The 19,121-nt window shown below is 36.3% G+C and overlaps 1 protein-coding gene across 2 annotated transcripts in view; it reads left to right on the top strand.

The window, feature by feature from the left end:
- LOC134677982 (scavenger receptor class B member 1) overlaps positions 1-19,121 on the top strand; it is a 130,594-nt gene that overhangs the window by 61,274 nt on the left and 50,199 nt on the right. Inside the window, exon 1 of one of the 2 annotated variants that reach the window (XM_063536416.1) lies at positions 9,967-10,090. The exons of the other annotated variant lie outside the window; for it this stretch is intronic. Coding sequence (XP_063392486.1) covers positions 10,033-10,090 — 58 coding nt within the window. The 5' untranslated portion in view covers positions 9,967-10,032. Of the gene's footprint in view, positions 1-9,966; positions 10,091-19,121 lie in introns of those variants that run through there. 2 annotated transcript variants of the gene reach the window in all.

The following is a 19,121-nucleotide window of genomic DNA, read 5'->3' as shown; positions in this document are numbered from 1 at the left end:
GCTAGTGGTAAATATCAAATGATATTTCGTACATAAGTTCCGAAAAACTCGAAACGAAAGTTCGAATTGAAAGTCGGGCGTCATATCCACTCGGCCACCACTGCTCCATAAGTCATGGTTTTATTCACTTATTTTTAGTACTATTCGTGACATGTTTCGGGGGCTTTTCTAACAAAATCTGTCAAAAAGTGACATCCGCTTGTATTACAAGCTACAAATCAACATCAAGATAAGCTGCAACGATTTTGATAGCACACGCAGTGCAAGTGTTATCAAACGTCAAACTTCTATGAAATTATGACGAATAAATAACACTTGCACTGAGTTGCACTGCGTGTGCTATCACAATCGTGGCAGACTTTTCTTGATCGAACTCTAGTTATTTAAGCCTGCTTAAACTTGAATTAATAAGACTGACAGTGTTATTTAAATGTAATTTATAATTACATTATGACCCGTTATTTCCCCAATTTATTTTCGTATAACTAGCATTATTTGGTCACTTACATAAGCTAACAACCTTGAAATAGAGTAACTACGTTACCCAATGGTGGCTAAGTGGTAAACAAGCGTGCCTACATTCAGTACGTTAAGAGACACTCGAAACTGCCGCCAAAAAGCCGCTCCCATACATACAATTATAGTTACGCTCACGTTTTAAAACGACAATTAGCATGAACATTTCCTTTTCGCTGTTTTTTTTTTAATTATAGAAAGAACAGAGGTGATGAATCATAACAGATGATGTCACCCCTGTCAGCTCTACAGTACTACACTACTAGGTACATTTTTTACAGGCATTTAATTAACTTGCAATGTAAATTTAACTTGCAAATCTTGCAAGTTAAATTTAACCTACCTCCCGGTTTCAGATTAAGCTGAAAATTTGCATACTATGTAAATCGGGTGACAATGCAATATTATGGTACCATCGAGCTGATCAGATGATGTCTACATCATCTGATGGTGGTGATGGTGAGGTGGTGGCCATAGGAACTCTGTGATAAAACAACGAAGCCTAATTGTGTTTGGGGTTTTCAGAATAGTCTCGACGAGTATTAGTTGACTGTGGAAAGAAAAGTACAGGCAGCTATAAAAACTTGTACAAAAAATGCCAAAAATTATTTAAGAGCCCTTCAACGTGCACACTAGCGCCACAGCTAAATAATCGTGATTATTTAAATTTAACGAAAGATATTGAAAAAAAGGGGCCGCTACGTACTCTATTGTGTATTTAAGTACCTTTTGAATACATCAAACTAGTTTTTATGTTGCTGGTTTCGTCGATCTAGGAACTCAAAACAAAAACGGCCGTTTTAACTTTGGACGCATAAATTGACGAATCCAGCAACATAAAAACTAGTCTGATGTATTCAAAAGGTACTTAAATACACAATACAGTACGTAGCGGCCCCCTTTTTTCAATATCTTTCGTCAAATTTAAATAATCATGATTATTTAGCTGTGGCGCTAGTGTGCACGTTGAAGGGCTCTTAAAGTAGGTATAGAATGCCAGGATGATGTTACATTTATAACAGGGAGTAGATTTAAACCCATAACTTCTACTAGGCTCTAACAATTTTTATCAACGAAAGATATGACATTTTGCAAATCTACAACTCTCTACTCACTGTAAATAACCCTCCTTTTGCGTTGCCGTAGTCGGGTAAAAATTTTATTACAATTTCTAGCAATATATTTTCGTGTTATTTTATTTTTAGTACAAAATTTAAATATTATAAGTTCTCATAGATTTGGGTTAAAATAGGTATGTTTTTGTAAATGTTTCCTGACACTTTTTCCTTGGAAGTCAATGCCAAATAAATATCGTTTGACAGGACGGCATGTTTTGTTATTTTTAAATGTTTGAAACAAATATCCTTTGACAAGATTTTACATTAACATTTTAACTAAAGCTAATATTGTTGGTAAATATCGTTAACTAATTTTACTTGTGGTCACTTTGACATTCGTTGGTATATCTATAGCAAATAACTGATAATATACAATAAATTAATATATACAGTGTCCCAGAATTCGACGTCAAGCGGTAAACGGATGATAGACCGAGTCATAACAGTTATCATAAAAATACAAAAAAAAATCCAACTCATGTTCTTTAAAAATTAAGGTCACTTTAAAAATTCACTAAAAAATCCACACCCTGTAATTATTCAAGATTACACAATAATAAAAAAATTAGAATAAATTATGGAATTTGTAGTAACAAGAGTTAAAGAACCATTACAGGGTGTGGATTTTTTAGTGAATTTTTAAAGTAACCATAATTTTTAAAAAACATGAGTTGGATTTTTTTTTGTATTTTTATGATAACTGTTTTGACTTGGTCTATCGTCCGTTTACGGCTTGACGTCGAATTCTGGGACACCCTGTATAATTACAATAATCCGTGCCACTAGCATGTGTTTCCGTGGGACACGGCACAAATTCAAACCCATCCAACATTTCTTCGGTTTCAATAACATGCAGCCCTATACTTCGTTTTTTTTAACATCTATACATCTATATCTATCTATCTATACATATAATAAAGCTGTAGAGGGTCGAAAGTCTGTACATGGAAGATATTTGAAAAAAAGTTGGCTGGGGATACTTAGAATCGATAACAGAACACGTTTCAACAGTTTTTAGAATTTTTGTCTGTTTGTCTGTTTATCTGTTTATCTGTTTGTCTGTTTATTTGAACGCGCATCACGTGAAAACGGCTGAACGGATTTTGATGCAAACTTTACTAATCTGTCGAGAAAACCTCCGGCCAGGTTATAGGCTATAAAAATTCAACCCTCAAAAGGGGGGGTAGCCATAATACTCGCTTGATTTAAGTTTGCCTCTAAATCTTATGGCGCTACTTAGGAAGGAGGGGCAAACTTTTTTCAAATATGTGCTACCACTATTGAGTACCCTGGTAAACTAACAGATGGCGCTGAATTTAATACATAGTGACATGAATAGCCACCGAGGAAGGTTATTGCCAAATTAACTCTAAGTTTAGATGAGGGGGTACGGACATCAACAAATTTCATTGAATAATTTTCTTGCATCTTCTATACATGAAAACAACCTCGCTGAAACTCTTAAATATCGAGCCCTATGCGAAGCTAGGCTGATAGAAAACTGTCCTATCCCTTCTTTGTATGAAATCCTGGATTCGCGCCTGGTTGGGACTAAAAGTAAAATTGCGTTTTTTATATCGAAAAATTTTCGCGCTCGCTTCGCTCGCGTTTTTAATAACTTTCTAAGGTATGATAAAGGTGACATTCGGGTGGCGACTGCAGCAGCATTACTTTGTTGCAAAGTTATTGTCAATTTTCGTCATAAAATGATGTGACTGATTTCCATACTAAAAGTAAAAATGTACAACTGTCTATCATACTGCGTTTTTATATCGAAAAATTTTCGCGCTCGCTTCGCTCGCGTTTTCAATTACATTCTAACCTAACATATGATAAAGGTGACACTCGGGTGGCGACTGCAGTAGCATTAGGTACTCTGTTGCTATAGCGTTTGTTGTTATAGCGGCAACAGAAATACATCATCTGTGAAAATTTCAACTGTCTAACTATCACGGTTCGTGAGATACAGCCTGGTGACAGACGGACGGACGGACGGACAGCGAAGTGTTAGTAATAGGGTCCCGTTCCCTTTGGGTACGGAACCCTAAAAATAATGTAATCTTAATGACCCTAGGGAGAGGGGGCACCATGGTCTAGAAATGCTTAGGGCATCAAAATATCTTAAACCGGCACTGCTTCGGACTTAACCCGACGTACGTGTCGCGCTTTACGCGTTCCAAAGCCGGGCGCCTTCGGCGCCCTCATACTAAAAGAATCTGGCGTAGCCCGACAACGTGGCGCGCTGCACGCGGTCCACAGCCAGGCGACTTCGACTTTCTCATATTAAAAGAGACGTACGTGACACGCTGTATGGTTACCAAAGCCGGGCGCCTTCGGCGCCCTCATACTCAAAGAGTCGGGCGTAGACCCGTGACACACTGTGCGTGTTACAAAGCCGGGCGCCTTCGGCGCCCTCATACTCAAAGCGACGGGAGTAGCCCAACGTACCTGGCGCGCTGTACGCGTTCCAAAGCCGGGCGCCTACGGCACCCTCATACTAAAAGTGTCGGGCGTAGACCGACGTACGTGACACGCTGTACGCGTTCCATACTCAGAGCGTCGGGCGTAACGTACGCGTTTCAAAGCTGGGCGTCTTCAGCGCCCTCATACTAAAAGAGTCGGGCGTAGACCGACGTACGTGACACGCTGTACGCTTGCCAAAGTTGGGCGCCGAAGGCACCCACATACTTAAAGCGTCGGGCTACGCCCGACGCACGTGGCACGCTGTACGCGTTCCAAAGCCGGGCGCCTTCGGCGCCCTCATACTAAAAGCAGAGATATATATAACTCCGTATAAGATAAATAAACTCTAAGAAAAAAACGTGCCTCGGACGGCCAAGGAAAAGTCATTCTCGAATAGATGGCGCCATTACCTTTGGCCTATTCTCGGCTAGATGGCGTTAACGACACCGTTTGGTATTTAACAATTTTAACACATATCAGTGAAAGAACATGGGTCAGTATGGAACAATAAAAATTAAGAATCATTTATCCTTAAACATATTTTGATTATTTTGTACATTTTCAATTTTATTTTAAGTTTTAATTGTGTGTCGATAGATGGCAGTAAATGTACCGTGACTACAAAATTGACAATGGCAGGACCCCTCTATACTATCTATTCTTTTTGCTAAAAGTGTCGGGCGTAGACCGACGTATGTAATACGCTGTACGCGTTCCAAAGCCGGGCGCCTCCCTCATACTCAAAGCGTCGGGCGTAACCCGACGTACGTGACACGTGTACGGGTCAAACAGATCAGTGTGTTACGTTCTTTCCTGAGGACATACACAAAGTTAAGGGCTATAAAGGTTAATTTTCTTATTTAACCCTAACCCACGTAAAAAGGTCCTCCTTGTATTTACAGAACTATGATAAAATCATTACTTACATGCCCACAAGCTGTTAACTATTGCCCACAGGAGAGAAAACTAGCGTGTTCGCGCGAACCGTACATTTTTCTCCCCTGTGGGCAATAGTTAACAGCTTGTGGGCATGTAAGTAATGATTTTATCATAGTTCTGTAAATAAAAGGAGGACCTTTTTACGTGGGTTAGGGTTAAATAAGAAAATTAACCTTTATAGCCCTTAACTTTGTGTATGTCCACAGGAAAGAACGTAACACACTGATCTGTTTAACCCGTACGCTTGTCAAAGTTGGGAGCCGAAGGCACCCTCATACTCAAAGCGTCGGGCTATAGCCCGACGCACGTGGCGCGCTGAATGCGTTCCAAAGCCGGGCTCCTTCGGCGCCCTCATACTAAAAGAGTCGGGAATTGCCCGACGTATGTGGCGCACTGAACGCGGTCCAAAGCTAGGCGACTTCGACTTTCTCATACTAAAAGAGTCGGGCGTAGTCGGACTACTACAAATCGGGCTCTAAAAAGTATGAAACAATAAGAGAAATTATCATGCAGGAAATTATAAATGTTATAATTTTTTGAATAAAAAAATACAGCGTAATGTAATTTACTATTTTTTATATATTTAGCAGCTTACTGACACAAACCGAATTCCACGCGGGCGGAGCCGCGGGCACAGCTAGTTAGAAATAAAGTAAACGATCTTGATGTGTCTTTTTATTGAAAAACACGTTTAAAAAATAAGTCATGGCAAATATGTAACAATTATGAATCTAATACGATCATTTATATTCTTCTGCTTTCATAAGTAATAGTTACTGATTTTTAAAAAGCGTATTTCAATTAAAAGACATGTCAAGATCGCTTACCTTCTTGCAAGTTCTTTCTAATGCTAAAAAAAACAGGCTAAAAAAAAAGATCGCTTACCTTCTTGCAAGTTCTTTCTAATGCTAAAAAAAACGAACTATAATACCTAACTCGTCTAAAGCCCCCTCCAGACTATGTGCGTGAATCGCGGCGCGACGTCGCGGAGCGAACATATCGCGAAGTTGACGTATGACTCCACACTCGCACACTTCATGGCGATTTCGCAGTTTGGTTTGCGTCAATATGGCGGAAAAGCATCAGCTGATCGAGTTTAACTGTTAGTTATCTATGACATCATACGTGATTTAGCTGTTTTTCCATTTTGTTTTATTGTAAAACCGTACAATGTAGCTGCTTAATATAATATAATCATAATATAATTCATATTTATCTTGCCACAGAGGAGCCAAAATATTGTGTAATGTGGAGTCTTGCAAGTTCGCGCTTCGCGTCTCCTTTGACGCGGGCCGAAATACCGACAAAAAACGGAGAACAAGGCGCGAAGGCGTGAACAATCTGCGAAATCGACGCCACACTTGCGTTCGCGGCTTCGCCCGCGATTCACGCGCATAGTCTGGAGGGGGCTTAACTCTACTCTGCACTAGCGCCATCTTTTTGTTGTTGCTCATTCCGTTTTTTTGTAATTTTACATTTTTGATGAATAAATTCTTGTCACATTTTTAATATACAATAAATTATTTGTGTCTTAAGACAAATTAAACAAACAAATTAAAAGTGGAACAATTCACTGTCTTGGGTAGGACTTGACGTTTAAGAAGTATAACACTCTTACGCTAGATGTCGCTAGGGCCTCCATAAGGCTCAAATATGGTGGAAATTTTCGTTATATTGGGTAAGGTCTTAGTAGCTCAGATGGAAGGGTACCGGGCCAGGCGTGGCTCACTCCGCGATTTCGTCGCTTTGCTACAGGTAGCTAAAAGTACATCCGTTCGACCCCAATTTTGGTGGCTAGCCATAAGCCGCGCGTGGCGCTGTCGCCACCTAGCGGTCATATCTGTCCTGATCGTAACAGACACGTTTTGTTAGCGAGTGAGTCTTCTGTACCTAGTACTATTATTTATTCTGTGACCGGGCTAGCGATCCGGTGGTCGTGGGTTCAAGCCACCGAAGACAGCGAATATTTCCATTTTCAATTTGTTTCTAAGCTTAATATACAATAAATAAACCTTATTTTCAAGACATAAGACCGACCCATAAGAAGGTTGCTATTAGTTGGAAAAGTCCTAAAATTTTTGTGTATTTGCTGTAATAACAAATGACAAACACTTTGAAATCAACTGAGTTGTGTGTACATTAAAATTCAATAATGATTATTTTTGACACACTGACAATTTCATTACGCGACAGCATGAGAGGTAAAAAGGTCAAGGTTGTGTAAATTCTACTGTACCTAAGCAGGTAATTAGTAATTTGAATACCCATCTTTCATTGAAGAAATTTATCTAATGATACTACCTATAGTTCGTTCTTTTAGCACTAGAGAGAACTTGCAAGAAGGTAAGCGATCTTGACATGTCTTTTAATTGAAAAACGCTTTTTAAAAATCAAAAACCATTACTTATGAAAGCAGAAGAATATAAATGATCGTATTAGATTCATAATTGTTACATATTTGCCGTAACTTATTTTTAAAATGTGTTTTTCAATTAAAAGACACATCAGGATTGTTTACCTTATTTCTAATGCTAAAAAAACGAACTATAGTATAGTATTACATTTATTAAAGAATTGTACGAAAATATCATTACGAAACGTCATCACGAAAATCGAAATTTCGGTTTCTGCCTCTCTATCACTCTTGCCTATTCGAACGATAGAGAGCCAGATAACGAAATATTTTCGCGGTAGGCGGTGTTACCTGTAAACAAACGATGCCCTTGCTTGATGCATCAATGTCATAGTGAAAGCTTGTCAAAAAACAGTTTAAGGCCTAGTATGTATAAGTTACTCTATGGTTTAATAAACAAACTAGTGCTGCACTCTGGTGGCAAAACATTGCAGTGATACTAATTACTAATTTCACCCTGTACTGTACACCGCGTTTTTATTGAATTCCGTTAACTTCGGGGTATGGTTAAGTACGTTTAAGAGAACTAAATGTCATAGATAATTTAAAAAAAATATATTTTTTTTTCTAATTTTTGTAAAAAAAAATTAAGGTTAAAAAGTAATTAATTGTAGTATATCGCGTTGTTGTAACACGGGTATTACATTTAACTCAACCAAACAATTGTAATCTGTGACATATCAATGTTATTTCGAACATCGATCGTCCGAGATTGTGCTTAAGTTTAGTAGCAAATGTATGAACTCATTCTAAACACTAATCAATATGTAAACCGGCCCTTAGGCAAGTATACACGTTTGTAGAGGCCTTATAGGAAAAAAATAAATTATTGATTATCTCCGAAATGGAGTTAATTAGAATATCGGTGTCATTGAGAAAGTTACTTGATTTAAGCTCAGGAATGCACCCTTGAAATTAACGGATATCAAAAAAAACACGGTGTATATGTGCAATGTAATTTTTTTTACAATGTTTTTTTAAAAACTTGACTCCTCCATACTCCAACAAAGAAGAAATGACTAATTTGTATGGCAAATAACGACGCTAAATATACACGTGCAAAATGCGGACGTCGGTTCGTGTCAACATATCGGTTTCCAAGAAACGATGTAGCTAACAGGTTGTGGATATTTATGTTTTTGAGAACACAAGTAGGAAACCAGTGGTATATTACCATTGACGTATATCTCAGGTCATCTAATTAGTTATTTACGTTACAAGTGCGGTAAAGACTTATTCGCACGTGTCTCCTACAACGTTTTACAGTACATATGGCCCTTTAAACTTTTGATATACGCACGAAGAGTGCTGTTTTACGCACTAGTGCGGGAAAATAGGACCATATGTACTGTAAAATGGTTTTTCCGAAAAATGTATTACGTGATACCTATTACATTAGTGTGAATAACCGTTTCTCATTGTAACAGTTATTAATGTTCCATATTTGGTTTTATTGCGTAGCCTTGCGAACCGATATTGACCGAGTTTCAATAGTTTCCGATTCGGTACAGTGTTATATATACATATACTATACCTATACGTACATGTGTGATATTGTGATAACAATTCGATAGACTCGGACTAATCAAACTCTGCATTGTATTTCTAATGACAAAGTTTGTTGCCGGTCCCATATTGGGATACCCTCCTCCAATTGAGGGGGGAATTAAATCTTCTCGAGGCAGAGGTGTAGGGTTGTAGCCGGTGTAGCTATATTTATACGTAGGTACATATGTTGTCAGTATCATAAAATTAGTACACTTATATATTGTGTTGCACACTTTTCGAATTAAATTTCAAATACTTAATCTTAAGAATTAAACATACATAATATATTATGTAGGTATTACTAATTTACATAGAGATTAGATATTAACATAGGCAGGTTATGTTCAGTTCGGTGCAAAGTTATCTTAGACAGATTGTATTCAGGAAATGTATATATCATTTTAAAAATAAATTAGATAAATAATTTACTTTGATTTATTTAGCTTAGAATAAACTCCAGAATAATTGCAATAGGGTAAGGCGGGGTAAAAGGAACACGGGGTAAAGACGGATACCCGTATGGAACTTTCAACCTAGACATTATTATTACATAAATGATAAACATTATAGTGAACAATGTTTTTTTTATTATAGTTAGAGTTGTTATAGAAATTGACAAAATTGAATTGTTAAACAATATTACGCCTAAAAATTTATAAATAGGTAATTGATGTGTGTATTTTATTTGTTCCCTATTTTTTATGGTAAGAAATGCCAGAGTAATTTTAAATAAATTACATAATATTTCAAAATAATTTCCCGTCCTATAACCAATCCAATTTACATAAACCTTGTCACCTCAACTTTCGTAACTTTTTTTTCTGTTTTTCATTATTTTTCCACGCCACGGATTCTATTTAGCATTGCGGCAATGCCGATTGATATTAAAAAAAACTCGATACTTACCGAATTCATTGTCCGACCGCCAGTCACTCTCGCGCCGCCGGGCCGTTGGCATCATGCTGTAATTTCAGCCAATCGCGGATCGTGTTCGGTATTCAAATTTGTGTTCGAAGTTTGAATTTCGGGATCGCGATGGCCGTGCACGCTTTGAGCCGTTATATGGACTATGTTAGGAGCCATAGATTGATTAGTAAGTTGTTATTTTTTTATACTTATATTAAATACAGTGATTAGTATTTTAGTGTGCGGGCGGCGTTAACGAATTATGTATTTATTTGATATATTATCTGCATAATATAGCCAAGTATCGGTACATATCTTACTTCGATTTTCTAAAACAACATGTTAGATTGCTACACAAACATTGTACGTGCAATACTGGTATTTTATATTATATTATATAACAATATGCAAAAGTGACTCATTCTATACATACTTAAGTATATGGATAACCAAATGTACTAAGTTAAGTATAATGGCCTGGCTTATAAATAGTTGGTAGTGACCTTGCCTGCGAAGCTTAAGGTTCGGGGTTCGAATCTCGTTAAGGCCATTTATTAATTTGTGTTTATCACGAATATTTCTTCTTGAGTTATAGATATTTTATATGTATTTAAGTATTTATATATAGGTAAGGTATCTATTAATTATATATACCTATCGTCATTTAGTACCCATTACACAAGCCTTACTGAGTCTAGGTCGATTTGTGCGAGACTACCCCATAATATTTATTAATTTAAATTGGTACTGGGCTGAGTTTATTATTTGTTAAGGTACATGTAATATTGGTAAGTACTTTCTTAACTTTAAAATCAAATCCGATTAAATTACAAATTTATAAATATACTTAATTATACATAGGTATTATAGGTAAGGCTTATGTCTTATTTATTCGGGTAAAGTTATCACTCATTAAAAACTGATCAACATTTTCATCATAATTAAATTAATTAGACACTGTAATTAGATATTATCCTCTAGCCGCCCATACGTCAAACGTTGCCAAGCAAAATGAAATTTTATTTTGTCAACACAAAGTTCAAATTAGATTGGCACAGGAGACCTTTTTATAGGTCTCTGGGAGGTTAAAACTTCAAATCTAAAATTGCTCGACTGTTTAATAGTAGTAGTTCAACTTCTACTAATACCTCCTACGATGTTTTTTCATCAGATTTTCTTAATCGGTAGAAACCCTATCTATGCCTAAGAAGCCAATGGTCCTGGGTTCGAATCCCGGTAAGGGCATTTATGTATGATTAGCACTGATATTTGTTCCTGAGTCATGGGTGTTTTCTATGTACTTTAATATAAGTAAACTCGTATTGTATATCGTTGTTTACGTAACCACAATTTATGTCTTCTTGTGCTTACTGTAGAGCATAGGTCCATTTGTGTAAGATTGTCATATTTATAATATAAATTTATTTATTTAGTATACCTACCTACTTTTTTATGAAACATATTTATTAATATAGTTATTTGAAACACACAAATCATGGAAAGTTAAGAGAATGTAGCCGAAGTCGTGATATGAGTCATATGACTGACATGTGATATCACATCACAAGATTTTAACTGTCACGACATATTTATTAAAGAAAGTCTATAAGTACCATTAAATAGAGTAAAAAAATATGTTTTTCAGTTTAAATTGTCCCCAGTTTTTCGAAAAACCATCAAATTTTGGGTTATTTCTACTCAGAATCACGAGGTCAATCGATTTAAAAAGGAATAAAAAAGTCCGAAATGAATGAAATGATTTTTGTGACGCATTTTCACGTACACTTTGTATGGACCGTCACAAAACTGACAACCAAAATTTCTATGAAAAACTGCTAACACTTTTTTATTTACATATTTCAATCATAGCCCTGGTGATTCTGATCTGAGTTGAAATAACTCAAATTTTTTTACTTTTTCGAAAAAAAATGAAAATTGTACACTTTCTGAGAGTACACTACATACTACATCAGTACTTTTGACACTGACAGGTCATATCCATAACAATTCCAGATCAAATTCATAACCTGACATAACAATTAGAATAAGTCTCCAGTAATCACGTTTGGTCGCATAGTTTCTACGCTTTTATGTTATGTTACATTCTGTTATTTCACTTATGTCTTCGAATACCTATACCCAAGGCCACGACGTGCCTATGTAAACAATACGTTCGTATGTAGTGTAAATATGTAGTGCACATTAAATAACTCACGTATTAAGCTAGCAATACTTGTATACAGGATGCTGATAAGCAATAATGTGTCAACCCACATTAATTTTGCAATAAGATGTCAACTCAAAAAATTGACGCTTAAGAGCCCTTCAACGTGCACACTAGCGCCACTGCTAAATAATGGTGATTATTTAAATTTCACGAAAGATATTTAAAAAAAAGGGGCCGCTACGGACTGTATTGTGTATTTAAGTACCTTTTGAATACATCAAACTAGTTTTTATGTTGCTGGATTTGTCAATCTATGCGTCCAAAGTAAAAACGGCCGTTTTTGTTTTGAGTTCCTAGACCGACGAATCCAGCAACATAAAAACTAGTTTGATGTATTCAAAAGGTACTTAAATATACAATGCAGTCCGTAGCGGCCCCCATTTTTAAATACCTGTTGCTAAATTTAAATAATCACGCTTATTTAGCAGTGGCGCTAGTGTGCACGTTGAAGGGCTCTTAAAGTTGACATTTTATTGCAAACTGGATGTGGGATGACACATTGTTGCTAAACACCATCCTATACCTATTACCACAGAATAATTAATAGTACTACCGTACAGAAAGGAAACTTCCTACAAAACCGAAGTTTGACAGCGGTTCAGGGTCGAATCATGCTGTCCCTTTCTAATATATAGCACTATCCCTTTCGGCTATCTAGGGTTGTCAAAATTCAAGTGATTATCTTATCTGTGGTTGTGCACGCAAAAGGAAGTCAAGTGGTGCCAACCCTAATAATTGCTCGGAGCAATGCTGAGCCGAGCGGAGCCGAGTTTGACCGAAGTCAGGAGCTTCGCACCCCTGCTATTACCTACTATTTCTGCCCGCGATTACGTCTGCGAAGAATGATGATAATCACTACAGCTTATTAAAACAAAGTCCCCTGTTGCGTCTGTCTGTTTGTGTGTATTTTCGCGATAAACTCAAAAGCTACTAAACGAATTTTTATGCGGTTTCCACCTATCTATAAAGTGATTCTTGAGGTGTATAATTTGTTAAGGTTTTTGTATAACCCTTGCGAAGCTCGGGTGAGTCGTTATTAAGTAGTTATTGATAAAAACAATGTCCTTCCCCGGGCTTCAAACTATATCTTTATCAAATTTCTTCTAAACCGTTTCAGCGGTTTAAACGTCAAGAGCTAACTGACAGACAGACACAGAGTTATTTTTGCATTTATAATATTAGTTGTGATTGAAAAAATATGAAAGTTGCTAGTACTTACGTGTCATATTGGGAAGTAATTTAAAAACCAATTAATCAGTATAGTTGCACCAAACAAAGTCTGCAGCGGACTTGATAGCCCACGCAGTGTAAGTGTTGTGTATACGTCATAATTTCATAGAAGTTTGACGTTTAAAATGACACTTGCACTGCGTGGGCTATCAAAATCGCTGCAGACTTTTTACGGTCTGACTATACCTATATTAAACTATGATTTGTTTACTGAGCTTAATTATAACCGGAAACGCAAATTCAACCTAAAAATGTTAATAAATCTTAATTATACTACGCCTTTTATTTTTGTTTACAAACTAATTGAAATACAAACCAAGACAATCAACATCTCAATTTAGAATACGCACAAAAAACCCTTTCCATCTCGGTGACCGGCAAAAAATGACCCAAAACGGTTTGGCAAGAAACGAGAGCATTTACCAAAAAAAATCCAGTATAAATGGACCTCTAAACCTTTGACAATTGTATGGAATAGTATTACATACTTAAAGTGGCCAAGTTTAAAGGTGGCCACATAAAAGTAATGGTTTGTTATGTCACGGAGATTATTAAATTTGTGTTACGAAAGGAGGTTACAGAGTTTTTGGCACTTCAGAATAGGGTATTCTCCCACTAAAGTCTGTATATTTAGGTATTTAAATAAAAGTAAACAAACAATACCGACATAGCCTACCGGATTAGCAAGCTGAGGTGGCAATGGGCAGGCCACATTGCGCGCAGAGAAGATGGCCGATGGGGTCGAAAAGTGCTCGAGTGGAGACCACGCACTAGCAAGCGCAGCGTAGGACGTCCACCCACAAGATGGACGGACGACCTTGTTAAGGCCGCCGGAAGACGCTGGATGCGGGTCGCTTCCAACCGGTACGAATGCAGGTCCAAGGGGGAGGCCTATGTTCAGCAGTGGACGTCTTATCGCTGAGATGATGAAACAATTTGTAAATTTTCTTGTAGTTACAGAGTCCGACCAGTGAGTCGTGTCACATAAAAAGTATAAAAACGCGGAAATTTCAGTACAAACCGCACCTGGCAATAAAATTATATGAAATTAAATGACGGCTTGAAACTGACAGACAGCTTATTTGATAGGAAAAAAGTTGCCATATAAAGAATTTAAAAAAAAATAGCTTGTGACACGACTCTAACATTTATTGGTTAACCAACCAAATACTTACAAAACCGCATGGATCAGTCGCTGAGCGACTTTACTTTAACCTACATTATTTGATCATGTATTGAAATATTTTCATCTACCCTCAACTGGCTTATGGAGAAATTTGAGGGTAGATTTTGTTTACTTTTATTACTTAAGTAGTAAATACAGAGATGTGACTATGACTATAGTTCGTTTTTTAGCACTAGAAATAAGGTAAACAATCTTGATGTGTCTTTTAATTGAAAAACACATTTTAAAAATGAGTTACGGCAAATATGTAACAATTATGAATCTAATACGATCATTTATATTCTTTTGCTTTCATAAGTAATAGTTATTGATATTTAAAAAGCGTTTTTCAGTTAAAAGACATGTCAAGATCGCTTACCTTCTTCCAAGTTCTTTCTAATACTAAAAAAAAACGAACTATACACATTAGTTCATTTTTTAGAACTGTCAAAACGATTTGCTCCCAAGATTCGCCAAGTTTCCCGTAAGATCAACTGTCCCGGTTTCCCCTTATATTTTATTAGTTATTACACTTATTACCTACCTTCGTATAAATGTGACGTTCCACGGCAAAAGGTATCTTATGGCTGTTGGCGCTTACGCTATTATTAACGCCACTCCAATACTATTGCGGCGCTATGCGACGTAAGCGCCAGCCGCCATAAGGTACCTTTTGCCGTGGAATGTCACAAATACGCCTATTATAGTGACAATGGTTGCCGGTTACTATGACGCACACCAACAATGGCAGATAAATATCAAACTAGATGTAATTGTACTAATTGTGATGTCAAGAAGATGTAATTTAACTACTTAGTGTTGATGTTATTATTATACCTATAATATTAATATTATTCCCTGTTTTAAAGGGTTCTTGTTTTTTTAATAATAAAATATAAAGCGGATAGTACGTCGGTTCCTCTCTCTGCAGCCCTGACCACCGGTAGCTTGGGCCCTGCCCCGCTGCTGGCGGCACCCTAGGTTAGGTTTTTTATAATGTGTTTATATGTATTTTTATTGTTTTGTAAGTGTTTTTATATTTTACTTTTATATTCATATTATAAATGATCTAACCTAAGAAGAAAGATAAATAAATAAAAAATAATTATATATATCGCGTTCCGCCCACGATACCGGCGGTCAATGACACTATGTGAGTGGGACAGCAATATAAATATGCGCGTGGGATAGAAATAGGAACAGGCGGGTCAGTGTACGAGGAATTCTACGTGCTAAGCGTCCTTTCTTTAGAAACGTTTTAAATACAAGGGGTTCGGCGGTTAGTAAAAGTAAACATAGAAGGTATTATCACAGAGGTTTTCAGAAAAAAATGGTATCTTTTACTTTTTTTCGAAAAACCGTCAACTTTTCACGAGTATTGTTGAATGAGCCAAAGAAAAAAAGTGTTCCCAGTTTTTCATACCAATATTGGGTGTCAGTATTGTAACAGTCCATACAAAATGTACCTATGTACCTATGTGAAAATGCGTTACAAAACTGAATTTTTTTAGACACTTTTTTTTATTTTAAATCGATAGTCCTCGTAATTCTGAGTACAAATAACCCAAAAGGTGATTAATTGAAAAAAAGTAAACGGTCCCTACACTTTTAAGTGAAAATATCCTTACATAAACATGATATGTATTACGTATTTGACTGAGCATTTCCTTTGTACCTAATTTGTAATTTTCTCGAGCCATAACTATAATGGGTGGTTGTTTGTGGTCTAATGTAGTAATTTACGTGTAATTTTTACTAAGATTTACTATTTGACCCTTGGACAGGACAGCGCAACGATTTATTTGAGTTTGTTGCTTTCATACTGATGAAATGATTATAATAATCTAGCCTCTACGTGTTGGCTTCGGCCCCACGCACGCCTACCAAAAGTCCGGGACCCCATGGCCCCGAGATTATGTAAATGACACATAATAATAAGCAGCCTGCCCCGCTGCTGGCAGCACCCTAGGTTAGGTTTTTTATAATGTGTTTATATGTATTTTTAGTTACTATGTGCTTTTGAATTTTACTTTTATATTCATGTTATAAACAACCTTACTTAAGATGAAAAATAAATAAAGAAATAAATAATAAAGCCATTTATTCCCACAAAAACAAAAAAAAATCATGCAAAATCAATTATAACTAAAATTATAAAAAAAAATGCGAAAAGATATAAGAAGATCATTTAACATATTAATTCATCGTTAAGACGAAACAGGAGCTGAGTTTTAAATATTTTAGGTAAATATACCCGTCTCGCTAACGGAAGCGGCTCCTAAAACTAGTGCGATAAGGACAATGCGAAATATCCAACGTAAAAATCTCAAAAATCGAGGTTTCGTACTCGACTGTTTCCTCCTCCAAAACTTAACCAATCCTAACCAAACTTGGAAATCTAAATGATTATGAAATTATCTGTGCCGGACCATTTTGCTTTTTTGGCTAATTGATATCAGTTTTGAATACTACGCCTCTCATTGCGGCATAGTCAATTAGGCCATTTTGGCCATTTTTGATGACTCTAGCGCCTTAAAAAACAAAAATATCAAAAAAGCAAAACCGGTCCGATACAGATATTGACAATATTAATCTGTGTTGAAAAAATTATTGCCCTAGCATCAAAACCCACGGAGGAAACAGTCGAGTACGTTTGTATGGAGAAATGACCACTCCTGTTGCCTCTTAAGTAATTATATAAAATCAATTAACATCGAATACTTAACTAAATGAGATGATTACTTTTTCATAAATCATATTAAATAAGATAATTAATTACTAAATTATAAAAAAGCTTATAGGTACAAAAGTTAAGTTCATAAATACGTGTTTATAAAACCATTGCACATTAAACTGACATGCAAAATCTGACAATAAATGATTACTTAAAAAGTCGAGTTAATGTTTTTAAAACGTTTAACAAGGTTTAAGCAAAACATTTTAATTTTCAAGATGGTACAGTCAGCAGCAGAAGTTGCTAAGCGGGCCAGGTGTTCAAAATGATCTTGACGCGACTTTATTATTAAGAGAATAAGAGCGTGTCAAGGTAATTTTGAACACCTCGCCCGGCTAGTAGGGAATGCAAATCGGTTTTAACCGTATACGAAATATTCGGTTATAACCGAATATTTTGACAAAATTTCATAACCGAATATTGGAAACTCGAATAACCGGTTACGGTTATTTTCGGTTAAGTATTTATTTATGACTTAAATTCTATGTTTTTATCATCCAATGACTGCAAAATCCTGCCTTTTTTCCTGTGACGCCTGCGACTATATTTTTTGTGATTCGTGTACTTTAATAGTAAAGTATTTAATAATGAAATATTTTTATTGAATATTGTATCACGTCCAAGGTCATATATTTTACTTTTACTGTATTTTGTGTGTTTTATTAAAAAACGAAGACTTATACTCACATTCCCTAATACTGTTAAATGACTTCAGTTTGGCCGGTTATTGCATTCCCTACCCCCTAGCAACTTCTGCTGCTGACTGTACCTGTCATGAATAGTGTATAATATAGTGGTAGAGTTCATAGCCTTGCAAACGTGAGACAGCGATTATCTTGTAGGTACAGAATACCAACCCAACGCTTGTTACGTCATTATTTTTTCTGTGTGTTTTATACTATTTTATACCTACACTGTAGGTACTCAAGTATCTACATTATTATTTTATACTAAGTAAGGAAAAAATTCTGAAAATGTTGAAAAACGACATCATAAAACTCGGTCAAAGTTCAAAACTGTCAGCTTTTTGTGCGTAGCAACAGCTAAAAATAATTCGAGCCTTCTTATAAAGACTAAGGGCCCGATTCGGATTTTGAAATAGACATCTATTAGACATCTTTTAGACATCACCAAGATACGATAACGATATGTTTAAGATCTAACCTGTCAAATTTGACATTTGCGCGATTCTGGAGATACTCTTGAACGATTTCCACAGGATATGACTTAGAGATCTAATTCACGTCTAATAGATATCTTACTCTATCTAACGTAAAAGTGACATTGATTGCCCAAATTGCGCTGGAAAAGAGAACTACCTAGTTGATATCTAAACTATAACGTATCTAGAATGGATCTAGTACGTGTCGTCTCTTGTGAATATCTTGAAGTTCGAATACGGCAGTTAGTCTGAACCCCAGCAAATGAATCGAGTGAACTTTAGAGTTCCAAGCCACAAATACGGAAATATAACCGTCTCTTTTTCCCGTATTGTTATACAGCGTGGTGAACAGTAGCCGTCTCATGTTGATAGTGTCAACTGTCGGTCACAGTATAAACATGGCTTCCTCGGTGTTTGTACAACAATGTCACGTACTCTTCCTGGTACGATGCACTGAAGAATATACAGTCGACGTCAAAGATATGTTTACATTTTTCGCCTTATTACAAAGGCATAAGGTGCAAAAGTGTAAACATATCTTTGACGTTGTGCAACATACGAATGTATACGGACGCAGATAATGCATTTGAGTGAGGTGTTATAGAAAACTGTACTGTGCATTTCAATCTAAGGATATATATATCGTGAATACTTTGAAAAAAACTCGTGTCTCGTTCTGTCAATCAAAAATGTGGTAACT

This window comes from Cydia fagiglandana, chromosome 27 (assembly GCF_963556715.1).
Source record: "Cydia fagiglandana chromosome 27, ilCydFagi1.1, whole genome shotgun sequence".
Lineage (NCBI taxonomy): Eukaryota > Metazoa > Arthropoda > Insecta > Lepidoptera > Tortricidae > Cydia > Cydia fagiglandana.
Note: the sequence above shows the minus strand (reverse complement) of the source record. Positions and strands in the feature narration are given on the sequence as shown.